Here is a 22,071-nt window from a genome sequence, read left to right on the forward strand (position 1 = left end):
CATGGTGGCATGTCATGGAGCCGAATACCCGGATAGCCGAAAAATAAAACTGTTCACAGATAGCCGAAATTATTTTTTTCCAGGTAGCCTAAAAATTCGATTCGATTCACACCAAAAATTAATAAGAAAATAAAAATATAAAAAACAGCTTTTTGACATTATAGCTCCCACCCCCCATCCCAAGTAACTTATAGACCCTCAGAATAGAAAATTTTTATGTTTGCTTTGAAAAATATCGAGCCCTTTTTGGATCGGCTAATTTTGAGCTATCCCGAAACGAACTTCGCAAAAAAATCAACCCCCAAAAATTCTCAGCTTAGAACCAAGTTAACATCCCCCCAGACGGCTTCCTTTTTTGGCGGAGGGGGGAGTATGTTAACTTGGTCTAGCATTTGAAAAAATGAGGTTTTGTTTTGAACACTTTTTTGGCGTCTGCTCCCTGCCTCATCTCCAGACACTTATTTGTTACTAATGACTTTGAAGAGAAACTTTTTTTGGCTATCCGGGAATGCGGTTCTGTGGGTATGCACCATGCTAATCACCACTTCTCCATGACCTAATAGGCAAAAAAAGATATCAATATTTTATAGTTCTATAATAAGTCACAGCTGGCTGGTTACGATCATGTACAAGCACACACAACTTTGGAACGTCCAACAAGATAAAAGGTAAAAACAAAAAACCAGACGCTTTAAATTAGTTAAATGGAGGGAGCGGAAATTGACACGGCAGGAATATTGTATAAAGTTTAATATGTGGGGAAATTAAGGCGAGATTTATCAAAAACGGATTTAAGGGTCTATATTTTAGGACTTATTTTAACTCAAATTTCTCAAAAAAAACAATATGCGCTGGTGACTAACACTTAGTCAAGCGCAAAATAACAAGCACGTCTAAATTAATCGAAAAAGAATACAGTAGATTTGCCGATGTAATTTCTGTCTATTTTTCAGAAACCGCAGTGACCTAAACAGTATTAGAAGTTCAGTGCATAGAATTTCCAGTTGAATTTAGAGGTCCATCTGCAAGGCGGTCTTCTGAAATTGCAGCTCTTAACCTATTAATTGCACTTTTAACCTTTTTTCAATTTATTGCCATGAAGATGAGTTGCATAGTTCTATTTGAACTTGAAAAGGCATTTAAGAAAGTACCACCAGAGACAAATGGTAAGCAGGAACATTAGGCTGTTTATTGCACGCTTTGCAGATATTCAACCGAGTGTTAAAATTGATAAACTATTGGTAACCAATGTTTCTAGACCAAGCTTATACGCCAAAAAAAGCTGGTGGTAATCAACTAACCCACCCCCACCCCTCCCCTTACACACAAGCATTAAAATCAAGAAAACTAATCACTGTCGTTAGCATGACTAATAATGCCTCAAGTTTTATTTTAACGAAGTCTTTGTTTAATGCATCTTTAAAACTCTTCATAATCAAGGGTACTCAAAATTGAATTTTCCAGATGGGCGTGAAAAAAAACTAATAAATAATTATGGTACCAGTTTTTATTTGGTGGGTTTCTTCCGTTTGAAAAAAAAATACCTTGGTTCCTCAATGTAGGCTAATTTACACTAAACGCTCAGAAATGAATAAAAATAGGGGGAAAAAAATTATCGCTTCATCGGCTGAAATCAATTAGTTTTCGATTTCAGCCGGTAAAACGCTTTAACATCTTTTCACATTTTCTCAACAGTTAAACAATTTTTTTTTTGTTTCGGGAATTTACAATTACGGAAACAAAAAAAAAACATTCAGCGAAAAAATATATATTTAAGACCACATTGAAGGGGGTTTCAAAGCTGCTAAGATACAAAATAATACAATAATAATGTAAGTTGAACTTCTAGCAAGATTGATAAGCAAAATTATTTACGAAAACCAAGTATAAATTTCGGTTAAAAATCACTTGCCCTTGCATATGCAAAAATCATTTTTTTATTAGCTGAAAGCAGGGTTTTCTCGAGGAGGGGGGCGGATCTAGGGTTTCCTCGATCTAGGGTTTTCTCGAGGAGGGGGGCGGATCTTCAAAAAAAATCGAAAATTTTGTCGACCTTTTTTTAGGTCGACCAAATTGATTTTCTGAGCTCTCCCAATCATTATAAAGACCCCATTTTGACCAAATTTTCTGCGCTGCCCCCTGAAAATTAGTATATTATGGCGCCAAAGGCGCCTTCAGAAAAAGTTTTAGGTTCAGTCAGTCAAAAATGGATACCTCAAAATAGCACAAAGGGGGACCCTTTGAGTCGGCAGGGGGTTGAATCCCTGAGGGGGACACCAGCCCCCTTAAATCCGCTGGTGGCTGAAAGTACTCCTGAACAGATGCGAAGCCGAATTACGCACCACACGCGATTAAAGAACTTGAACTTGAAAAATAGTGAAAAACCAACTATTTAAAAAGATGAATGTTTCCAAGAAATGTTTCAAAATTCATACAAGTAAAAATCGAAAAATTATACCTAGGCTATTCAAAATTTCCAAAACTATTGCAAAAACCAGAAAAAATCAAACTAAAAAGTAATTTTCAAATGCCACTGAACCTATGTTCACATAAAACCGATATAAAACTTGATAACAGCTCAATTCAAATGAAACTCAGATTTGGTGGCTGAAAAAGTAGCATGAAATTGTAGCCTGATAAAAAAAACAAAAAAAAACTGTTTGTTGACAAAAAGGGAATTAAAAAAGTAAGTCTTTCCGTTCTGAACCGGAGAAAAAATACTCACAAATGGAAAAAAAATTAAAGACAGAAAATTGTCTCTCTGACTAACACATTAATGCACAAACGGAAAGAAAGTTTGTATCAGATAACGTATTTGCAAAAGATAAGTCTAAAACATAGCCGGCAAAAAGTATCTTGTTTGTAGGGTATCTCAAGTTGCCTTGGTTATAAGAAAACTTTTGTGTAGAGAGGCATGTGCAGCACAAAAAGATTCGTTTGTAATCTAGTAAACATTATTACAAGCATTTAAATTGTCTGATATCAGTTTCGACTTAATTTGGAGTCGCGTTAAATTGTCAATGCGCTAAGCGATTAAAAACCGAAAAAAAACAGACCTGTCAAATATTTTTCCAATCACATAAGACGCAGGTATTGATTCCAATTGAACAATATTAAACTGTTTTATAAAAAGGGGATTATAAGATAAATGGGGTTTGACAAAGTTGCACGTCTTTTGAGCAATAGCAGAATTTTTTTGTCTTATTTTTGGTTTTTCTTTTTTTTGCAAGCGATTAATTAATCAAAGCAGATTGATTTCGTCACCCAGAGGATATTGGACGTAAAGAGGCATTACAAACTACCCACAAAATCCGCAAAAAAATTTGAAAGTTAAAAAAAACTAAACAAATTTTGTCTGGAACGATGTTCTAATGAAGGAATCGATCATATTTAAGGACACACAATCGACGGTGTTTAACTGAAAAATCAAGCACTCTTATCGAACGGCAACCAAGCCGACAAAAATTTTTGGTAAATTGCGGTAAATTCCCGTAAAACCTAAGACCAAATTGTATTCAAGAAAACATTTCAAGATTTTAAGCATTTTGTTGTGCGCTCCAGAGAGGAGCACAAAAGTTTGATTTTCCTCTAAACCCTAAAATCAAATCACTAATTTCAGTTTCTATGGAGATAGTTTTCTCGTCCTCTACAAACGCTAAAATAATTCGGTTTTTTCTTTCATTAAAAGCTCGTTCAATTAAACGTATTGTTTTATGGAAGCATTGTTTCCATAAATAACACAAACATGGCGCTATATCGTTTCCATATACAGCACCAATTATGGTGTCAGTCATAGCTCAAATTGAAAAATGTTCAAAGTCTGCTAACAAATATAGCTGAAGAAAAAGAGTGATTATGATGAGTGATTCCAAAAAAATGATTTCTGACGTGTGGTTTGCTATTTTCCAGTTAAATCATATATGGATGTATACGGTTGCGCATGTTCTTTTTATGATAGCTATCCCGGGCGTTATCCCTTTTTATGATGGCTTTTTTTTCAAATAAATGGAGGGTATTTGCAAAGTATTTCCTATTATCGAAAAAAAAAACTGGATTTATAAGCTTTATTTTTCGGCTAATTTTTTTTTGGCTAATTATAACACAATAAATCTTGGGAATAAAAAAATTCAGACGTTCAAAAAAATTCTGCAAAACAAAATTGCTATTTTTTATTTATCATGTTTTTTATCAGTTAATTTTCGAAAAAAAAACTGTTTCATACACAGAGGCGAAGTTGCACTTCGAATACACAAGCAAAAAGCAAAAATATCACCGATAACGCTACTGGGAAAAAGTGAATGAGTAACAATTGGAATCTACAAAATTTCTGAATTGATGCACGCCAATTATGAGTCTACATAATTGCTAAATGACGCAAGCCAAATATGACGCATTAGAAATTTACTGACTAAAATGCCTCATTTTATAGAGCGGACGCATTTGAACTAGTATACGAAAAAGTTCCTTAAAAACATCCGACCCTCCCCTGGTTTGAACCCTTATAATTTGTTACTGTCCCCTTCCCTACCTCTACGCTACAAATCCATGATACCTTGAAGCTAAAGTGCTAATTTTAATTAAGAGTCTGTGTTGATATCTTTAGAGTTTGCAGTACTTAATAGCAGGTTATTGATCAAAATGAACACTGTCAAAATGAACACATTTTGTCGCAACATTATTTGCGTCGCAACAATATTTGCGTCGCAACAATATTTGCGACAAGATTGTAAAAAAGAGTTCATACTATCACACAAGCTTCGCAGGTGTAAGTATACCTATTTTATTTTGAATATCGACTATGCATAAAACCTTTAGTTCAGATTCTTTCATCACAACACCCTGAAAAAATTGAAATTATGTTTAAAACAAAATTTGTGGTTTTTTAAAATATGTTTGGAACATTCTGTGCTAGTTTTGCACAGCAACCGGATTTACTTGATTTATGTTTGGCCATGGGTGACATTGAAATCGGCTCCAGTGAATTTTTTATTCGCGAGATAATCTTATGCGAGACCTTTACAGTCGCAACATAAGTCGCAGACCGCGGGACATGAATGCCAGATTTGTCTCAAAATTCGAGCAAAAAATAAGAAAAAAAACAATTCTATAACATTTGATTGTCTCGTAAATCATCTTATAATAAATCTTCAAGGGAGTTAACGCACTTTGAATTTTAAAAATAATTCGCTTAATCTGTTCACTAGGTAAAATAATTTTTTTTAAAATCAGTTGCTTCAGTGTTGATTTAAACTATCTGGGCAGAGCAATCAAAATTTGGATTTTTTAAAGGGTTTTTTACAAACTGGATCAAAATCAGACAAAAAGTAAAGTGATCAAGAGTTGCTTAGAATTTTACCAGGATTGATTTGGTGGAAAATTTAGGAACAAATGGCTACCCTAGAAATGCGTCATTTTGTTTCTTTTTTTCTACTTAATCACAAGTCAAGCTAAAGCTACCAAGTTAATTGATGAGAAAGTATTTTTTACTAATTAAAACCCAAATTATTTGTTAAACTCTTGGAGGAATTTGATAAAGCATTGATGGGCTATGTAAGAGGCTCCTTTTGATATAACTTTCTCATCAATTACCTTGTTAAATTTAGCGTAGTTTTTGATTAACTAGAAACATGCAAAATGACTCATTTTTGAAGTAAAATTTTGGTTCAAAGTTTCGCAAAATAAATTGCACCATATTAATTCTGGTAAAATTCTAAGCAGATTTAAATTTGGTCGCTTTTTGTCTAATCTTAACTCAAATGGAGAAAAACTCGTTCAGATTTTCCAATGTTTGTTTTATTGGAATAATTTAAATCAGCGCTGTTTTTATGACATGTTTTAGCAGCGTAATTTTAGAAAAAAAATTTAGAAGCGACACTGACAAAACCCATCGTCAGACTAAACCTGAGTTTACCATCTGATCCATTCAGCCCCCCTTCCACGTTTCCGAGCAGGTTCTCAAAGTTTGATTCGAACAAAGATTCATCGTAGAAGTTGTAGTACTGATGATCTGCTACAATGAATTCTAACCAGCCCGTGGCCTTGAAGTTTTCCTGTACTTTAGCGAACACTTGTTTTTTCTTCAATTGAAACGAATAGAGAGCTTCCTGTCTGCAATTTTGACTATTTTGGTAAGCTTGTGAATAACATATCACAATTACAGTCGAGTCTTCGACGGTTTCGCCCATCGCTTGAGGCAGGTTATTCGCATAAGTCATGTTGTAGTAGTCGATCCAGGCGTTTATTCCGCTGGCTTTCAGTGCAGCGTAAATATTTCTGGCAGGTTCTTTTTCGTTCCAGCTGTAGCTTACCATGACCATGTTTGTAGTGTCCGTCACTTGGTTTGTGCCATACTCCAGTTGGGCTTGGCGTAGCTCAACGTGGACCTGATTAACTAGAGCAGTTAGATCAGGTGCAGTCTCATACTGCTGTGGCTCTGAAAAGCCAGTGATCTGATTACCAATGAGTACGGATCTGATTATCAATGAGTACGGGATGGTTTAAAGGATATTATTTTTACAGATACTCAACACCCAAGATAGCAAGAAAAGGATTTCTACCTTATAAAAAACCAACTGAACTAAATATTATGATCAAGGTAAATTTTTTTTAGGCACTTTCATCAAATTTCAGTTTCATTCTCTTCATTCTTTTGCATCACTTCTCAAAATGACACAATTCAGTTCAAAAAAATTATTTGTCGAGCAACAAACTTTTGGGTGAATATGGATTTCTTAATTTTCCTAAGCCCAATTGGTAAAGACCATTAACCCTACCTGACAAAATTTCCTCATTAACAATGACTTCATATTACAAATTTCTCTATTTGATTACCTTCATTCTTCGTTTCCTCTCCCAATCGTGCACTTTTTCCTGTGACTGTCTTCGAAGATAAAAGGCTTGCTGTGAAGAAAATGAAAACTTGTTGCATTGTTAATATTTATTTCGTCAAATGTCATATGCTGACGAGTTAACCATAAAACAGAAACTTTGTCAAATGAATGAAATTTTGTCAGTATATAACAAAAAGTACAAATGTAAGCAAGATTATTTGTCTGCTTATTTAACTGTTAAATAGTTTTCGGCAGTTATAAGTTTCGTTCAATTACAGAATATCCTAAATGATATTTAATCGGCACAAAAACGTTATTGTTCCGACCAGTAAAATGGGGGGGAACTTGTATTCGGTCTTGGTTTTTCTTTCATTTTTTCCACGCAAAATTAGGTACTTCAAAAACCTATCGGACTGGGTTGAATGATGTATCATATCAAAGCTCTTCCAGTCTTGATTCGAACGACATTAATTTTTTTTCAGTGTCGAGAAAAACCGGTTTGAAATTTTATCATCTTTCGTGTAATTTCGAGCTAGTAAAGCAAGTGAGCAGGCTTATTATACAGGATAATTGCAGATTAGTAGTAAAAAAAAAACAATAAATTTTTGACCAAGACCTTAAAAAATAGTAACATAATTTTTCAATATCAATGTTTCAAGCGCCATCTTGGGAATAAAAAAACTCGAAAAATTCAAAAAAATTCTGCAAACAAATTGAAAGAAATTGTTTTATTTTGTTTTTTTATTAGTCAGTTTTCCAATCTACCCCTAATTTACTAAGAATACCTAGATTTTAGGCATCTAATTTAGTCTTTAGCTTAGATCCTTTCATCGCCTCATGCACAAAAAACAATTGAAACTAATATTTTTAACACAGAGATGGAGCTTCGCTTCGCAAACACTAGCGAGAAAGCGGCAAAAAGCAAAAAGCAGCTCTAGAAAGTGCAATAAGTCAAAATCGAAATAATCCATGTATTAGCAAAAATTCGGCAAGGTCTAGATTTGGATCTGCGGCCTACTGCAATCAGGAGATTTTGAGACTCACGCACTAGCCACTCAGCCCCGCACGCTTAAACACCGACAAACACTAGTCACGAATAACGCAGCTGCATATAATAAATTGTCAATGCCATTCAGCAGAAGTGACACCAAATACAAATAGACACAGTTTAGCATGTAATAATTTGGAATATAAACTGAAGGCATCCACACTAACTTTGCATGGACCAAATCGGAAAGCATAAAGCCACATTATGTATATTATGCATTTTAAAAAATTGCAAGATAAATTGAGTTAGAAAATTTCTGAAACCGAGTTTTTATGATTGTCACATTGTTTAAAACAAATAACTTTTTTCGGTTCATTTGATCAATTTAAAATGCATCAAATGTGTTAACGTACTAATATTCGAGTGTCAAAGCACATGCTATCAAAAAGTCGTCCCAAAAGTGGCGCCAATATTTGCGGTTTAGGTTAGAAATAAAGAAGATTCTTAATAATACACTAAGCTTACGCTAGTGTAAAAACCACGAATCCGAGAAAATAAGACACCTTGAAAAAAACTAATGACTCTGCTAAGTGTACTCGGTACTTTGATTTGAATTTTCAGGAAATCTATCCTGTCATCCTGGAAATGAAAAAACTGCACGTAATTCTTACAAATTTGTAAGAATAGATGTTAACAGGAAAAAAAGTGAAAAAACATTGCGCCAAACTGTGCCAATAATTAGTGCTGCTCGAATCATTAACACAGAGGCAAAGCTGCCAAAGAAAATCAAGCAAATTAAAAATGGTAATGGTCTTCGAAAGAAACTGACTTCTGCGGGAATCGAACTTCAGTCATTTCAAGTACATATGTCGACTTCCCTAAAAAAATGCGCCACTCACACTTACAATTTACATAGACCAAACTAGTCACTGATAAACTGGAAAATTCATGCTATTAAGCTGCCAGTACTATGCAACAAACGTGCCACCAAAATGAAAAGTTTTATTGGCGAGTTTAGTTGGAAAAAGTGAACTTCAATTATGACACTATGCTCGCTAGCTCGATTGGGCATTCGTAACATTGACATGATGCTGAAAAAACGGCTTTTTCAATTTCCAATCCCTCGCCGAATTACCATTTTAAGTTGTTGGAAAAATGTTCATATGGCAATTTGCATGCAAGAAATATTGTACACAATGGAGAAACATACAAAATTAGCTCGACAGGAGTCTATGTCACGCCATCAACTACCTACTCCATTGGAGTCTACTGTTTTGAATGCTGACCACCTACATGCGCATGCTATCATGTAAATACCAGCCACTAATTCTATTACGTTTTTATTGCAGTTTATAATTTCAAAAATCATTTAAAATAGAACTTCGTAAACCGAAATTTACAAAAAAAAAACCGAAGGGGGCAGGCAGGAACCGAACCCAAAAAAGAACTACCCTTTGGTACTAGTTTAGTGACATCAATTTTTGCTGACCGGGCCCTAAATAAATACATGAAAAATAAGGCTAACAATAATTCCGGATATTTATTGAAGATCTACCCCCTCTCCAGATTAAAGTTCTAGATTCAACATTGAAGTATTTCTGCTGGCTCTATTTCAGAGTTGTTGAGCTTTTTTGCTCACATCATTGTACTTTAGCCGACAGCGTTGATTCTGAAAAAAAACCAACATATTAAAAAAAACAGGTGGCGGATCGAGGATTTTCTCGAGGGGGCGTGGTTGAATTTTGAAAAAAATTTCGAAAATTTAGTCCTATTTAGTCTTATTTTATGACATCCATTTAGGCTGGCCAACATTAAATTTTTTCTAAGGGCGCCTTTAGCGCCAATGTACACTAATTATGAAGGAGGGGAGCGCATACCGAAAAAACGCATAACTTTTGGCCAAAGGAGGGTCTTTATACTATTCTGGTAGTGCTCGGAAAATCAATTTCAGTCAAACTAAAACAAGTCGACAACTTTTTTGCTATATTGAGTTATTGATATTGTTATATAGACGAAAATATTATATCCAAGTATATTCTTGATAACTATCACTTAAAAAATTCCAAGAACTAACCAATCATGATCCATGCCTAAAACTTCCAATAATTTGTACGGCTGAAACTATTTATGGTTTCAGCCAGAGAAGATTCAATTTAACTTAGAAAGCAGTTGCTCTTCCTCCCCTCTATCCTCACAAAAATACCAGTATATACTCGATCTTTTGAGACTAGGAAAAATCAGAGTAAGAATAGGATCGGTATTTGACTAAGAAGTTGCACGAATCTATCCGGACGAAAATAAGAAAGCGTGTTGAACATAGTGTACCTTATCCAAAATTATTCTATGAAAAAACCACCAATGACTAACCGGGATAGTCAATTGCTTAGCAAGTGGCACGGAAAACTCCGACCACGTTCATAACCAATTTCTTTTCATTTTTGGGCCGTTTTTTGAGCATTGCGCGAGAAATTGAAAAACAAAAAGATGGATTTTTAGAGCAATAATCAGAATCAACTCATGTTTACTTCAAAAAAAAGTAACGCAAAAAATTTCAAAAAAAACTGAAAAAATTTATCTAACCTTAGCAAAAACTTTGTTGTAATTTTTGAAACGGTTTCATTGAGTAGAAAGCACATAAATTTATCTTCCAATACTAGTTTTCCTGGAGTAAAAATATGTCTTTTGCGGCTTAAGTAACCGCGGAATTTTACCTTGCAAATGTACTTGCTCGCCGTACTCGCTCGAAATTAGACTGAAAACAGAAACTGTGACAGTTTTTTTCCGTCAATTGAGTAAACTTTTTGAAAGCTTGTTAACCTCATTGGACTCACAAACTAAAGGTTTGTGATGGAACATATCTTTCAACCCATAATTTCAATTATTCTTGGCACCAGATTTTGCGTGGAAAAATATTTAAAAAACAGTTTACAGAAATATAGTTCCTTCACATGTTTACTTGGTCACTGAGACATGTATTTTTATTACATTTAACCGCTTTATAACCAGGGAGCAGCAAAAAAGTAAATTTTGGGTCGTAAAAAGTACTTTTTTGTGTTTTAAGAATTGCCAAGAAAGTATAAAAATTTTGTTTACTTGTTTAAGTTTCAAAAGTTGCCAAGAAAAAGTTGCCAAGAAAATAAAAACATTAAGCGCAGAAAACTTCAATTTCGGTATTATAAACGTATAAAAAAATACTTTTGCACATTTTCCATCAAATTATTTTGACAGTCATCTAGCTTTCGCTTTAGTAGATTGAAAAGTCTTTCGACTTCGCATAATGTTATTGGAGCATAAAGGAACTCAGCAGGAGTTTTTACCACAAACTCCACGTCGGGGTTGTTTTTTACAACTTTTTGCAATTTATCAGCTGCCTCTATACCAAACGACGCTTCCCAAAATAGGCTGTGTTATTTCTGAGATATGCAAAGCCTATAACGTATTGCATATGAATTTTCAAGATAAAGATCATATCGGTACAAAAAAAAAACGAAACTTTTACGTATCGTTATTATAGACTTTGCAGCCAAAAAATCAGGTGCTTGTTTGGTCCCTCAAAAATGCTGTGGTCTCTAATAAAAATCGAGGTACAGTATGTGGCTAATTCTTACAGTAAGCATTTTTATTTCTTCCCTTGATAGTCTAGCGGGTACGAATTCCCTTCCAACCTCAAGGCGTAGGTTCAAATCCCGAGCTGGCTCTTCTTTTAAGATAATAGGCAGGACCCATCAACTAAACTAGTTTTGTCACGGGACCAAACATGTAAACTATTCAACCAAAATCAAAATGTAGAAAAAACTGTAAGAAAAAAAAAGAATCAGTTATTTCACTTTGAAAGCTCAGACAAGGTGCACCAAATTTTAAGCTGCACAAATGACCTCGATGACACAGCTTACACATGCACGACACCTCCTTGGAACTGTCCGGAGGCATCTCTTCTATGAGTGCTACTTAGTCTACTTTTCAGCGCTACTAAAAACACATACGAGAAAACTCAATTAACCAAAATAAAGCAGAACACCAATAAAAGCAATCTGAGAGCAATTACTGCAATGAAAACAAATTTAGATATACATTTAATAGAATGATTGGTTCAGTATAGCAACTGCTCTATAATTTTCAGATCAACCGCCCAACATCACGAACCTGGCGTTGAACTCAGACTCGATGCAATAGAAGCGCACGCCTTAGTAAAATTTTTAGGGATTACATGAAATTCTTCATTTCTTTTACGTTAGTTTTTGTTTGAATATGAAACTTAAGTTCGTACTAACAGTTCAGAATTTTAAAATTTCAGGCCTCAAAAATTAGAAATCTTGGGAATTTGAAAAAATTTAGGACATGACTAAATAGAATCCCCAAGTTGTGTAGTTATTTAAAGGTGAGTGTAAAAATTATGACAACTTTTTTCAACCTAATTGTTCATTAAAGTGTACACGAGGCGAAATGAGATGGGAATCGGTATAGAGGTGATTACCATAAAGGATCTTAGAGAACGGATTTGGGATCATCCATATGGGATCATCTAAGAGGCAATATAATTAAATGCTTTTAATACAGTGCTGATTTAAATTAACCGGACAAAACAAACAGATGTTGAAATTTCAAACACAATTTTCTCAAATTGGGTTAAGTTAGACCAAAAGTGAAGAGAACAAAAGTTGCTTAGAATTAATATGGTGCAATTTTTTCTCCGAAACTCTCAGCCAAAAATATACCCCAAAAATGGGTCATTTTGACTTTTTTAAAATTAATCTCTAGAATTACACTGCAACTACTTTGTTAATAGATGAGAAAATTATAACACAAGTAGCCTCTTAAACAATACAACAAAGTTCTAGAAGGGTTAAATCTCCAAAAATCGGTATAAGAGAAAATATTCTTGCTTGATAGTCAAGAAATGTGATTTTTACTATCATGCAAGATATGGATCCCATAGATATACATTTCGGACAGGATTAGAACAAGTTATTAACCTAAAACAAGTTATTAATAATCAGTAGTGGTTTCACTAGTGGATTAACTAGTGGATTAACTTAACCTAGTGGACTAACTAAATTAACGTAAGTTTGGCTTAAAATTATGTCAAATTACCAAATTTGAAGCAGAATTTCAGTGAAACTGAAATTCATTATAACAAATAACAATGTACCGTCGTAGACGAAAAAACCTACCTCCAATTCCAGAACACACATTCCACGAATCAACTAAATTAACTTTTGTAATGGCCGAAATACCCGACGATGAGGAAGAAGCAGAGCTTTCCGGCGGGTCCGGATCCTCGCTACCCTCAGCAGAAGTTTCGCAGTTAAATTGTCAATACCTCCCATCGACATATGGGGTGTTTGGAGATGGGCGACTTGCTCGAGGGGGAAAACTACCCCTAAACAACCGTCCAATCGCCAACTCAATTGCCTGTGCTGATGTGGTGTACTGGATTTCCCATATCCAGAAGGTTGCCTATACACAATTCAGTGCCTACAAAGCAGGAGCACCTACAAAGCACCTCTCCAATTGCTATATTCAATATTACGCGAATCCGAGAGGAAAGTTGGTTCCTCACGTTCTGGTAGAGTGGCACAACGCGAGGTGCCCGACCCCCGACGAGAGGTTGAACTATCTGACTAAAAAGCGTCATAAGGATGAACGGTTGGATTGTCTCTACAGAAAGGAGAAGGACAAGAAAGGAGAAGACGTGTCAGGCAAGCCATTGGCAACCAGCAAACTGGGTCTGAACTATGACGTGCATGGCGGTATGGAGGTGTACAACAATAATAATTGGTCTACCGTTTGGACAGGCCGCATAGTGACTCCAACCATTGAGACTGATAATGAGCATCAGAATCACACTACTAATGTTGAGAGAGGAGAAACGTCTGAGGAGGAGGAAGATGATGACGAAATGCCTGAGCCAGACGCAGCGATTGAGATCAGCCAGCCAGACCCGAACTTGCAGAAGTTGAAAGACGATAACGAGAAGTTGAAAGACGATAACAAGAAGTTGACAGCCGATAACGAGAAGTTGAAAGACGATAACAAGAAGTTGACAGCCGATAAGGAGAAGTTGACAGCCGATAACGAGAAGTTGAAAGACGATGACACGAAGTCGAAAACCGCGAACGTGACGTTGACACTGGATAAGTTGACAGCCGACAACGAGAACACGAAGAACACTTCAACTGCAAGTGGATCAGTGGCAGGGCAGAAAAGAAGACGGTCACCAGTGCCGACGAAGAGTAAGAAGCAGAAACTACAAGTAGCACCGGCAGTAATAAGAAATGTTCTCCCATGGTGTCTGCATTTAGTCGACCTTCACCAACCCCAAGCTCAAATGTCCTCTACTCCAGTCGTTGTTCAAGACGCTGGGTTCACGGAATGTCTGATGGATATTTTCCGGGATATTCCACCTCAAACTTCGCTTCACACCGTGGTGTGCCTCATGTCTATAATTGACCGTAGGGCGGCTGCAGTCGATCCGTTGGATTACCAGTTCTTGTCGGATTACCATACAGAGAAGAAAAACTCCTCAAGTTTCATGTACACGTATCCGTGGTCGTATTTCACGCACCTTAAACGCAATGTCGGCAAGAGTAGAGGAACAGAAGAACAGAACTGTGGCTGGAAAAATCTGGAAACAAATCCTGACCTACTGTTCAATCGTGAGAAGCTGTTAACATATTGCCAGCAGGTACAGAGTGTAGCGGAGGAGGAGGATGTCAATATACCACTACCAGATGCTCCAACATCTCTACCTGAATGGAATTTCAATCCAGAGTGGGCACGGGTGATGTTACGCGTCAGTGGAGACATCAATGCCATATCCAGTGAAATGCGGCCGTTAAGAAGAGGAGATGCCGGTCAAGAATCGTACAATGCTAAACAAGTCGATAGAGTCCACCTGCAGCTTGTGTATTATTATATTCACCTTTGTCTGGACTTTGGGGAGCAGTGGTGAAGTGGTTACGTCTCCACCTCTCAATCGAAAGGTCGGATGTTCGAGGCCCACCATGATCCGTGCTCGTTGCTTGAGGCTGAGGCAACATTACCCAGCCCAGAAAAATAACCAAAAAAAAGCATGTAGTTCTTAAGCAGGGGCACAACAGCGGTTCGCCGTGATGAGCTGTACAGCTCGTATGTTGGTCCTATCCCTCGTGGATAACAATCATCTACGGATGTTCGCGCTTAAATTAATCTTAAATTAATGACGTCATTATAGCGCGAAAGTGAAAAAGCTAAAATTAGATTTTTTTAGACAAAAGGCCTTGAAAACTTCTGGTTTGTCCAATTAAGGTCAGTTTGCCATCAAAATGTTTATAGATTTTTGAGATGGTTGGAAACCGTATTGCTAAAAATGTTAACCGAAAAATGTTTAACCGATATTACTTATTCTATATATTATCTGTTGAATTGCCGATAATTTACAGATATTGAAGCAGGTTTTTGTAAGGTCTTACAGGATACACGAGAGTGCGGCACACTTTGGTCCGTTCAACAGATAATTTGAACGGACCAAAGTGTGCGAGAACACTTTGGTCCGTTCAAATTTTCTGTTGACAGTTGATTATCTTCAATTTAGGAACTCTGATTTACGCAAATGAATGTCCCATTATCATTTAGAAGTTAGGGGATAATTATACGGCGCAAATTTAAGCGGTTTCACATATTTTAACATAATTTAAAGCAACTAAGTACTGCTAAATTTAAATAGAGCGTTTACAACGAAAGGGTAAATGTTTGACTTCAATAGTCAGACAAAATAAATATATTCAGTTAATGATTCTTTTTGTTGAGCCACTTTGTCAGTCATGAAAATTAAACATTTGGTGATGACAATTTTGGTAAATGAGAGGCAATTTAAACTGGTTTAGACGGTTCTCTCATTTCTCTTTTTCCGTTTGAAGCTCAATTCTCCTGTTCCTTTTCAGCTTCAGGTCCATTTGCTAATTGAACAGAGGAACAGTATGATGTTCGTCTCGATTGCATGCTCGAAGTTTTACACGCGTCCATCTCATCCCTGTTGTTGAAATTCTTGTTTGTCTGAAGCTGTCACAGATAGAACAGGTTTCAATTCGATTCGTCCATCCGATGATTTAAGGAACTTCGGGGTCAATCTTCTGAATATTGCGAAGCGGTGGTATAAATACATAGCTAGCGCATGCAAAAGAAGGTTTCCAAAAAACACTTTTATTGTAAGAATTAGAGACAGCCTCAATGGGACGTACTGTTCCATTTTATCCACAAGAGTTGGTTTGAATAACTTCATGTCGTGTGCAATTGGTCTTGCTGTGTCATCAAGTTATTCAATTTTTTGTCAGTTGTGGACTATCGATCAGCTTTGCTTTGACATCGCGGAGCAGTTTCACTCCTGCGTCCGTCTTCGACTCGAAGCATGGTAGTTCCCATAATTCTGGTTGCTCAGATAGGAGATGTGATAAAGGATCCGGCAAGTTTACGGCAATACGCTTTGCAGGTATTTCATCGCAGCTATCAAGGTCTCGTCTTATCTTTATATATTTGCTTATTAACTGCGTTCCACAGACTAGAGTTATCAAGCAAATGTTGCAGCCTGCATGTTCTTCTCTTCTGTGGGTGTTGACTTCGTCTAAGCTGTACTCCCTGAGTGAAAATGCAGCGCTAGCTCAGGTTATGAGCCAGATTCCATAAACTAAATTCGTGGCCTTTTCTGGTGTTGCAAGCAGGATCTTTTCAGTCTCGCATACCGTCAAAGCTGTTATTGCCGAATGGAAATATAGCGTGGCAAGGCATGAAGACTGTCCAAGGTGTGTCTCCATTGTTTGGTGGCATATTCGGCATGTTGTTGTTCCGAGGCATTTCGAATATTTTTCTTCAGTCAATACTGTTGTTCCTATCGACTCTTCCGAAATTGCTAGGTAGGGAACTTCAGTGACCCATATTATAGCTTCGGTTGGATCCGGTTGTGGCATTGGAACAATTTGCGCTCGGTATAATTGAAATGCTGTTTGACTTGAGGCGTATGGTATCGCCAAATTCAATAGTAGGCCTTCATCTATAGTTGTTACATCGCGCAGTTTGGCATCGTAATACGAGTGTACAGCGCTTGGTGGTATCGCCTGTGTTAGCCGGTGATCCTCATTTTTTTGACTTTTGTAGACAGCATCAATGACAGCCAGCAAAGATTCTCGAGGCACGAGAGAAATGGGAAGTCTCTTGTCTAATAGTGTTGGGATCGAGTTCAGCAAATTCGTTTTGAAAGCGTACAAGGCAGCTTTGTAGCTCGTTATGTCTGCATGGATAACGGCAAGTAATGATGATGCTGTATCATAATTAAAGTTCAGCTGTTGACTTGCGAACAAAGTTTGTGTGCAATCCCGTAGTAAATGGAAATTACCTTGTATTGCTTCAAACTGCGCCTAGTAACCTTCCAGTTCTTATTCTGGTTTTCGATTGTTTGTTCCTGGATGGCTTTGATTTTTGCTAAGTCGTTCGAGATGGCAAAAAACATTTCGTTGGATGAGGTCTCAATTTCAGACACGTAATCAGTTAAAGCCATCGAATATTCTCCTAATTATTCATTATTTTTTGCGTTAGCTCGCGCTTTGTCTCGACACGAACCAAAAATCCCCATAGCTGTCTGAATTTCCCATCAGGATGCCAGAGCCAAAAAGTCCGATGCCGGCGATAGCCGCTGCGGCTATTATTGGAGCTGCCCTACGCGTGCGTTCCGTTTCAATGGGGTTTTTATTAAGAAATCGGGATGTGTCAATTCTGATTTGATCGACTTCTTTTTTTGCGGACTGTACCTTGTGTTCGATTAGTTGGACGATCCAGTTGAAAAATCGAGTGGACATTCGATAGACGGTGTTCTCCACTGTTCTGAAAGTTTGTCGAGAAGTTGGTTCATCTCTGTTTTCATTGAGAAAACTTCGGGAACGCTACAAGAAATTGAACGTTAACAAATTTTTCCGCCAATAAAAATTTTTTCTCTTTGTGGAACAAGATTCCAGATGAAAGTGCGTCGTCGTATGACGAGATCACTTGGCTGATTTGCAGTAAAACCAGGAGGATTCTCATGGTTTCGTTTAGTTGCTTTATTCCAGAGGAAATATTGGTGAGTGTTGTTTCGTTTTCTTGGTGCGATGTGTCAGCTCTTATCTTATCGGAAATGTCAATCACTTGCGTTTACTTGCGCGATTTAGGCGTCAAGGTGTCTTGTAATGGTTTGGCCTTTATTTGCAGAGTGGTGATGCACTTCGAGGTTGGCATAGCTTATTTGGCTGCAAACGTTTGATATCAGTGAGGCTGTCGTATTGTTTGTTCTGGAAGGTCGTTGATTTAATTACTCTTGGCGTGATTTGTACATGTAACTTATTTGTGGAATCAAGGTTTATTGTCCGAATTATAGTCGTTTTCTTCAGTAATCTAAACTTACAGCAATAATTGAAAATGTTCATCCGCGTGATTGACCTCCCATATGTACCCTTATTTAAGTGGCGTGGATCTCCCGTGACACAGTTGTTGGTTGTGGCTAGTCTCGCGGATACGGCGGCTAAGACGACCATCTACAACGTGGCCGTAAAAATTGAGAGGCAGGGTTGGGTCGCGATACTGCCGACCGGCATGCTGTGCAAGGGATATTTGCTCCCCAAGTTGCCAGAATATCTGCATGCACTGGATGATCCCGCAGTGGTTGTGCTTCTCTCTAAGGCGATCTCTGTCATGCAGATCTCTTTTGACGTTCCTTCGGCCGATGTGAGGTTGTGGCTCCCAGAGGAAGCCAAGGAGAGAGAGTTGTGGGGCAAAAAAGACTTTGTCCTTTGGTAAAACTTCTTTCTGTATATATTCAGATGATTTAATCATTTTTTCTTTTATAGACGCGTTTTCATGGCGACGGAATAAGTTCTGATAAAATTTTAAAAAACGCCGAATAACAGTAGAAAGTAGAGTTTGATAATCTATAAAGATCGGGGCAGAATAATCGAGAGACTTTAACCATCAAACAAGTAGGTTGTAATAACTAGATGTGTTTGTTTTAGCTTTGAAAATTTTGTTTTCTTTTCAGTTGGAGTAGTAGGTAGACTAGCGACTAGTGCTTCTGAGACTAACTGAGTAGAATGAGTAATAAGTTTTCTAGTTCAAAATGTGCTCCCCTTTGCCTTGGGGCAAGTTTGTTTTGTTTTGCTGCCGCAATGGGAGTTTTATTGAAGTTGGCGGGGGGGCATTCGTGAACTGAGAGGTCCTCTCTCTGCCCGCCGCTCCCGGGGGAGTCTTCAGAGGACGGCGTGCCCCTGTTGTAATTGTTGGCGATCATATTGCCACTTTGTCTGGTGTTGTGTGCGGCCGCGTGGAGATGATGCGAAAATAGCGGTGACTGAACTTTGTTTTAGAAAACTTTTCTTTTAGATCAATTGACTGAACTGACTTTTAGCTTTAGAATTATGTTGACTTCATTTCCTTCTCAGTTTTTCCATAGGATTCTTGGTGAGTGCTCAACTAATTTTTTGTTGTTGATTTAGATACCGGGATTTTTCGGTAAAATACATTATTTATCATCCAACTGCATTCATAGTCGTCCGTTCAGATAGTTGTGGATACTACTTGTTCCTTGTTGAACTAGATTTCTGCGTATATTCTGCTTCTTCCTTTTTTCTTAAAGCGAACAATTTTTCACGTTGCGAGTTTTCCTGCGGGAAATACGACCCTGATGTGAAGAAACGTCTACTAGTTATGTTTGGGCTTTGTGCGTCGTGAGGTTCTTTCCTAATAGCCTGCTTTGTTTTTCTTAGTTCATTGATTTTTTTTGATTGAATAAGCTTTTGATTTTCAGTTCAGCTATGAAACGCTATAGAGATGAAACTGATAACTTCGCTTCGAAGCTAAAGACGAGGTCAGTTGGAATGCGTAGTAGAAGCGACATTCATTCGATCGCTGAGTTGATTGTGGCATTCCTCAAGTTGTTACGCTTGAGGCACTTAATGGCCTCAATCGTGAAGAGCCCGCCCTCCTTCGCAGCTACGTTGCTGTAGAGGACAAGGATAAAAACCGTCGGGTAAATAGGAAGAATCGGGGCTCATTTTTGTTTAGATCTGATTGAGTTTCATTACTTTATCTTTTTAGCGATTACTCGATGGACTGGTGTAAGCAGACCGAGCCCTACGGATTTTCGACGTGGAGGATACTCGCGCTGGGCCCATGGGTGCTAAAACTCATATGGGTCTCTTTCCAAAGGAAGCTGCAAAAGCGTGATTTTTTGAACTTTTGGGCTCCTGTCAATGCGCAGGTTTCCGATCAGGCGTTCGGGTACCTTATGGTCACCGAAGGAGAAAACTTTAGTCGTTTTCATACCGATTTTGACGAGACGCTAGATAGCCTAATAACACTCTATGGCTGTGGTGAAAAGGTCTGGTTTTTCATACGGCCCGGTAAGTTTTGCCGACAGCTGGAGGCCCATTACGCAACTCCTGCTTTTTCATTGAGTGTATATTAGAGCATAGGCCGAATTTAGTCGGCTGCACACAAGAAGTCGCCGACTCGGTGTATCTTCCCTACGGGTAGATTCACTGCGTGGTTACCCTTGGCAACGTGTCTGGTTGTTCGTCGCTGCTGACGATTGGCCTTAGAGTACCAAAGAAAATATTTGAGGAAGTTTGGCCATCTATTGTTAACTTTCTGCCCGTAGGAAGAAGGAGATACGAAGAAGTCAGTAATGGTCCTGCATTCATAGACTTGGAGCTATGATTCTGAGTGCATAATTGCATAACTTTATTATTGTTGATGTATAAAATTTTGTATAACCGAGTTCATTGTTGTATTCAATCCTACGATTGTTTTTCTTAATGTGTATCGGGCTCATTCTAATAGGAGCTCGAGTGTAATACTTAGTCGATTCTAGTGATGTAGTGACCTCTTAGTAAGCTGACGTCGTACACATGGCCGATGGCTGCTATGAAGGTGATCCGTGTTGAAATTTTTGGATTCTGAATCTTTTTGCACTTGGGGTACCGAAAGTGTTTTATCCCTAATCTTATTACATGGGGATTTGTTGCAATTTTCGAGATCTATGGGAAGTTGACAATTCCTAGTGAGCCGACTTCGTAGACATGACCTATGGGTGCTATGAAGGTGATCCGTGTTGAAATTTTCGGATTCTGAATCTTTTTGCACTTGGGGGTCCCAAAAGTGTTTTATCCCTAATCTTAGTACATGGGGATTTGGTGCAACTTTCGAGATCTATGGGAAGTTGACATCTACTAGTGAGCCGACTTCGTGTTTGTTCATCATTGGTGTAGTAGTGATGGATAATGGGCCGGGAGCCAATTTTATTCGCACATGGTGTGTATGAGGTTATTTTGTTTTACGTAGATAAAGACGTTGATGTTCGATTTGAAAAAAATATCAAAAAGGATGTTGTAAACTGAATGTTCGCGTAGTTTGTCAAGTCCACAGCCTACCTTGCGCGATTAGCTGCTTTTTCATGAAGCGGAGGCTGCGTGTAAGGCCATAGTAAGACAGTTTTTCGAAATATGGCGATTTTGTGACTAAATTGAAATTTGATGTTTTTTGAGGGAATGTACATTGAGACTGAGGCTCCGACTTGAGGTGTTTCGATAGCCTGTAGCGTTGGCTAAAGTTCAGGGTAAGCGTCTCTGATTTGACGAGCTACTCTTTTACTCATTTGAAAGTCACTCGAAACACAATGTGCAATAGAACCGGGAAAATTTAGATTATTTCCGGTACCGAAAACTATTTTCGGTTCCTCCGAAATTGCGTTGATGTTCGAGTTACTTGGTCCTGCGCCATCGTTAGCAATATTGCTTCGTATCATATTTTTAGCACGTTGTGCGCTAGATCTTAAATCAGCTTTTTTTTCAGTCGATAAGTTTTGGTCATTGTTAGCAATTTTTACTTTTTCTTGTTTTTTTTCAGTATTTTTTTCCGGCGTTGATCGCGGGCTGAATGTAACTGGAGCTACTTCGTGCCCGTCAATTGTTAACATGCTATATCTTCTCGGTTGTTTTCGTCTGCTGGTATTGGGTGGTATTGGATATCGTCACTGAATCGAAGTTGGCCGTATATTCGGTCTCGTGCTTCGGCTGCTGCTTTTCGTTTTGTTCGTGGTGCTTGCTCTTGAAAAAGACGGTCCAGGTTAAATCCATTTCCATCTAGTTCGACCTTGCGTTGATCTCCTACTGGTGCGTTAACGATTGGTTCATTGCGGTCGGGGTCGTCATTTCGTTCTACTAATGGTATTGCTGGTTGCTCGAGGACTGGTTCCGG

The 22,071-nt window shown here is 37.8% G+C and overlaps 2 protein-coding genes across 2 annotated transcripts in view; both read right to left on the reverse strand.

Annotated features, from left to right (window-relative positions):
- Nucleotides 1–6,940, reverse strand: part of LOC134848661 (uncharacterized) — a 12,670-nt gene extending 5,730 nt beyond the window's left edge. Inside the window, exons 1-2 of the mRNA XM_063866178.1 lie at nucleotides 6,832–6,940; nucleotides 5,912–6,433 (exon numbers count right to left, since the gene is read on the reverse strand). Coding sequence (XP_063722248.1) covers nucleotides 5,912–6,433; nucleotides 6,832–6,928 — 619 coding nt within the window. The 5' untranslated portion in view covers nucleotides 6,929–6,940. The remainder of the gene's footprint in view (nucleotides 1–5,911; nucleotides 6,434–6,831) is intronic.
- Nucleotides 1–22,071, reverse strand: part of LOC134847719 (elongation factor G, mitochondrial-like) — a 540,091-nt gene that overhangs the window by 390,824 nt on the left and 127,196 nt on the right. The gene's annotated exons all lie outside the window — the stretch shown is intronic.

Source organism: Symsagittifera roscoffensis, chromosome 6 (assembly GCF_963678635.1).
Source record: "Symsagittifera roscoffensis chromosome 6, txSymRosc1.1, whole genome shotgun sequence".
In the NCBI taxonomy this organism is placed as follows: domain Eukaryota; kingdom Metazoa; phylum Xenacoelomorpha; order Acoela; family Convolutidae; genus Symsagittifera; species Symsagittifera roscoffensis.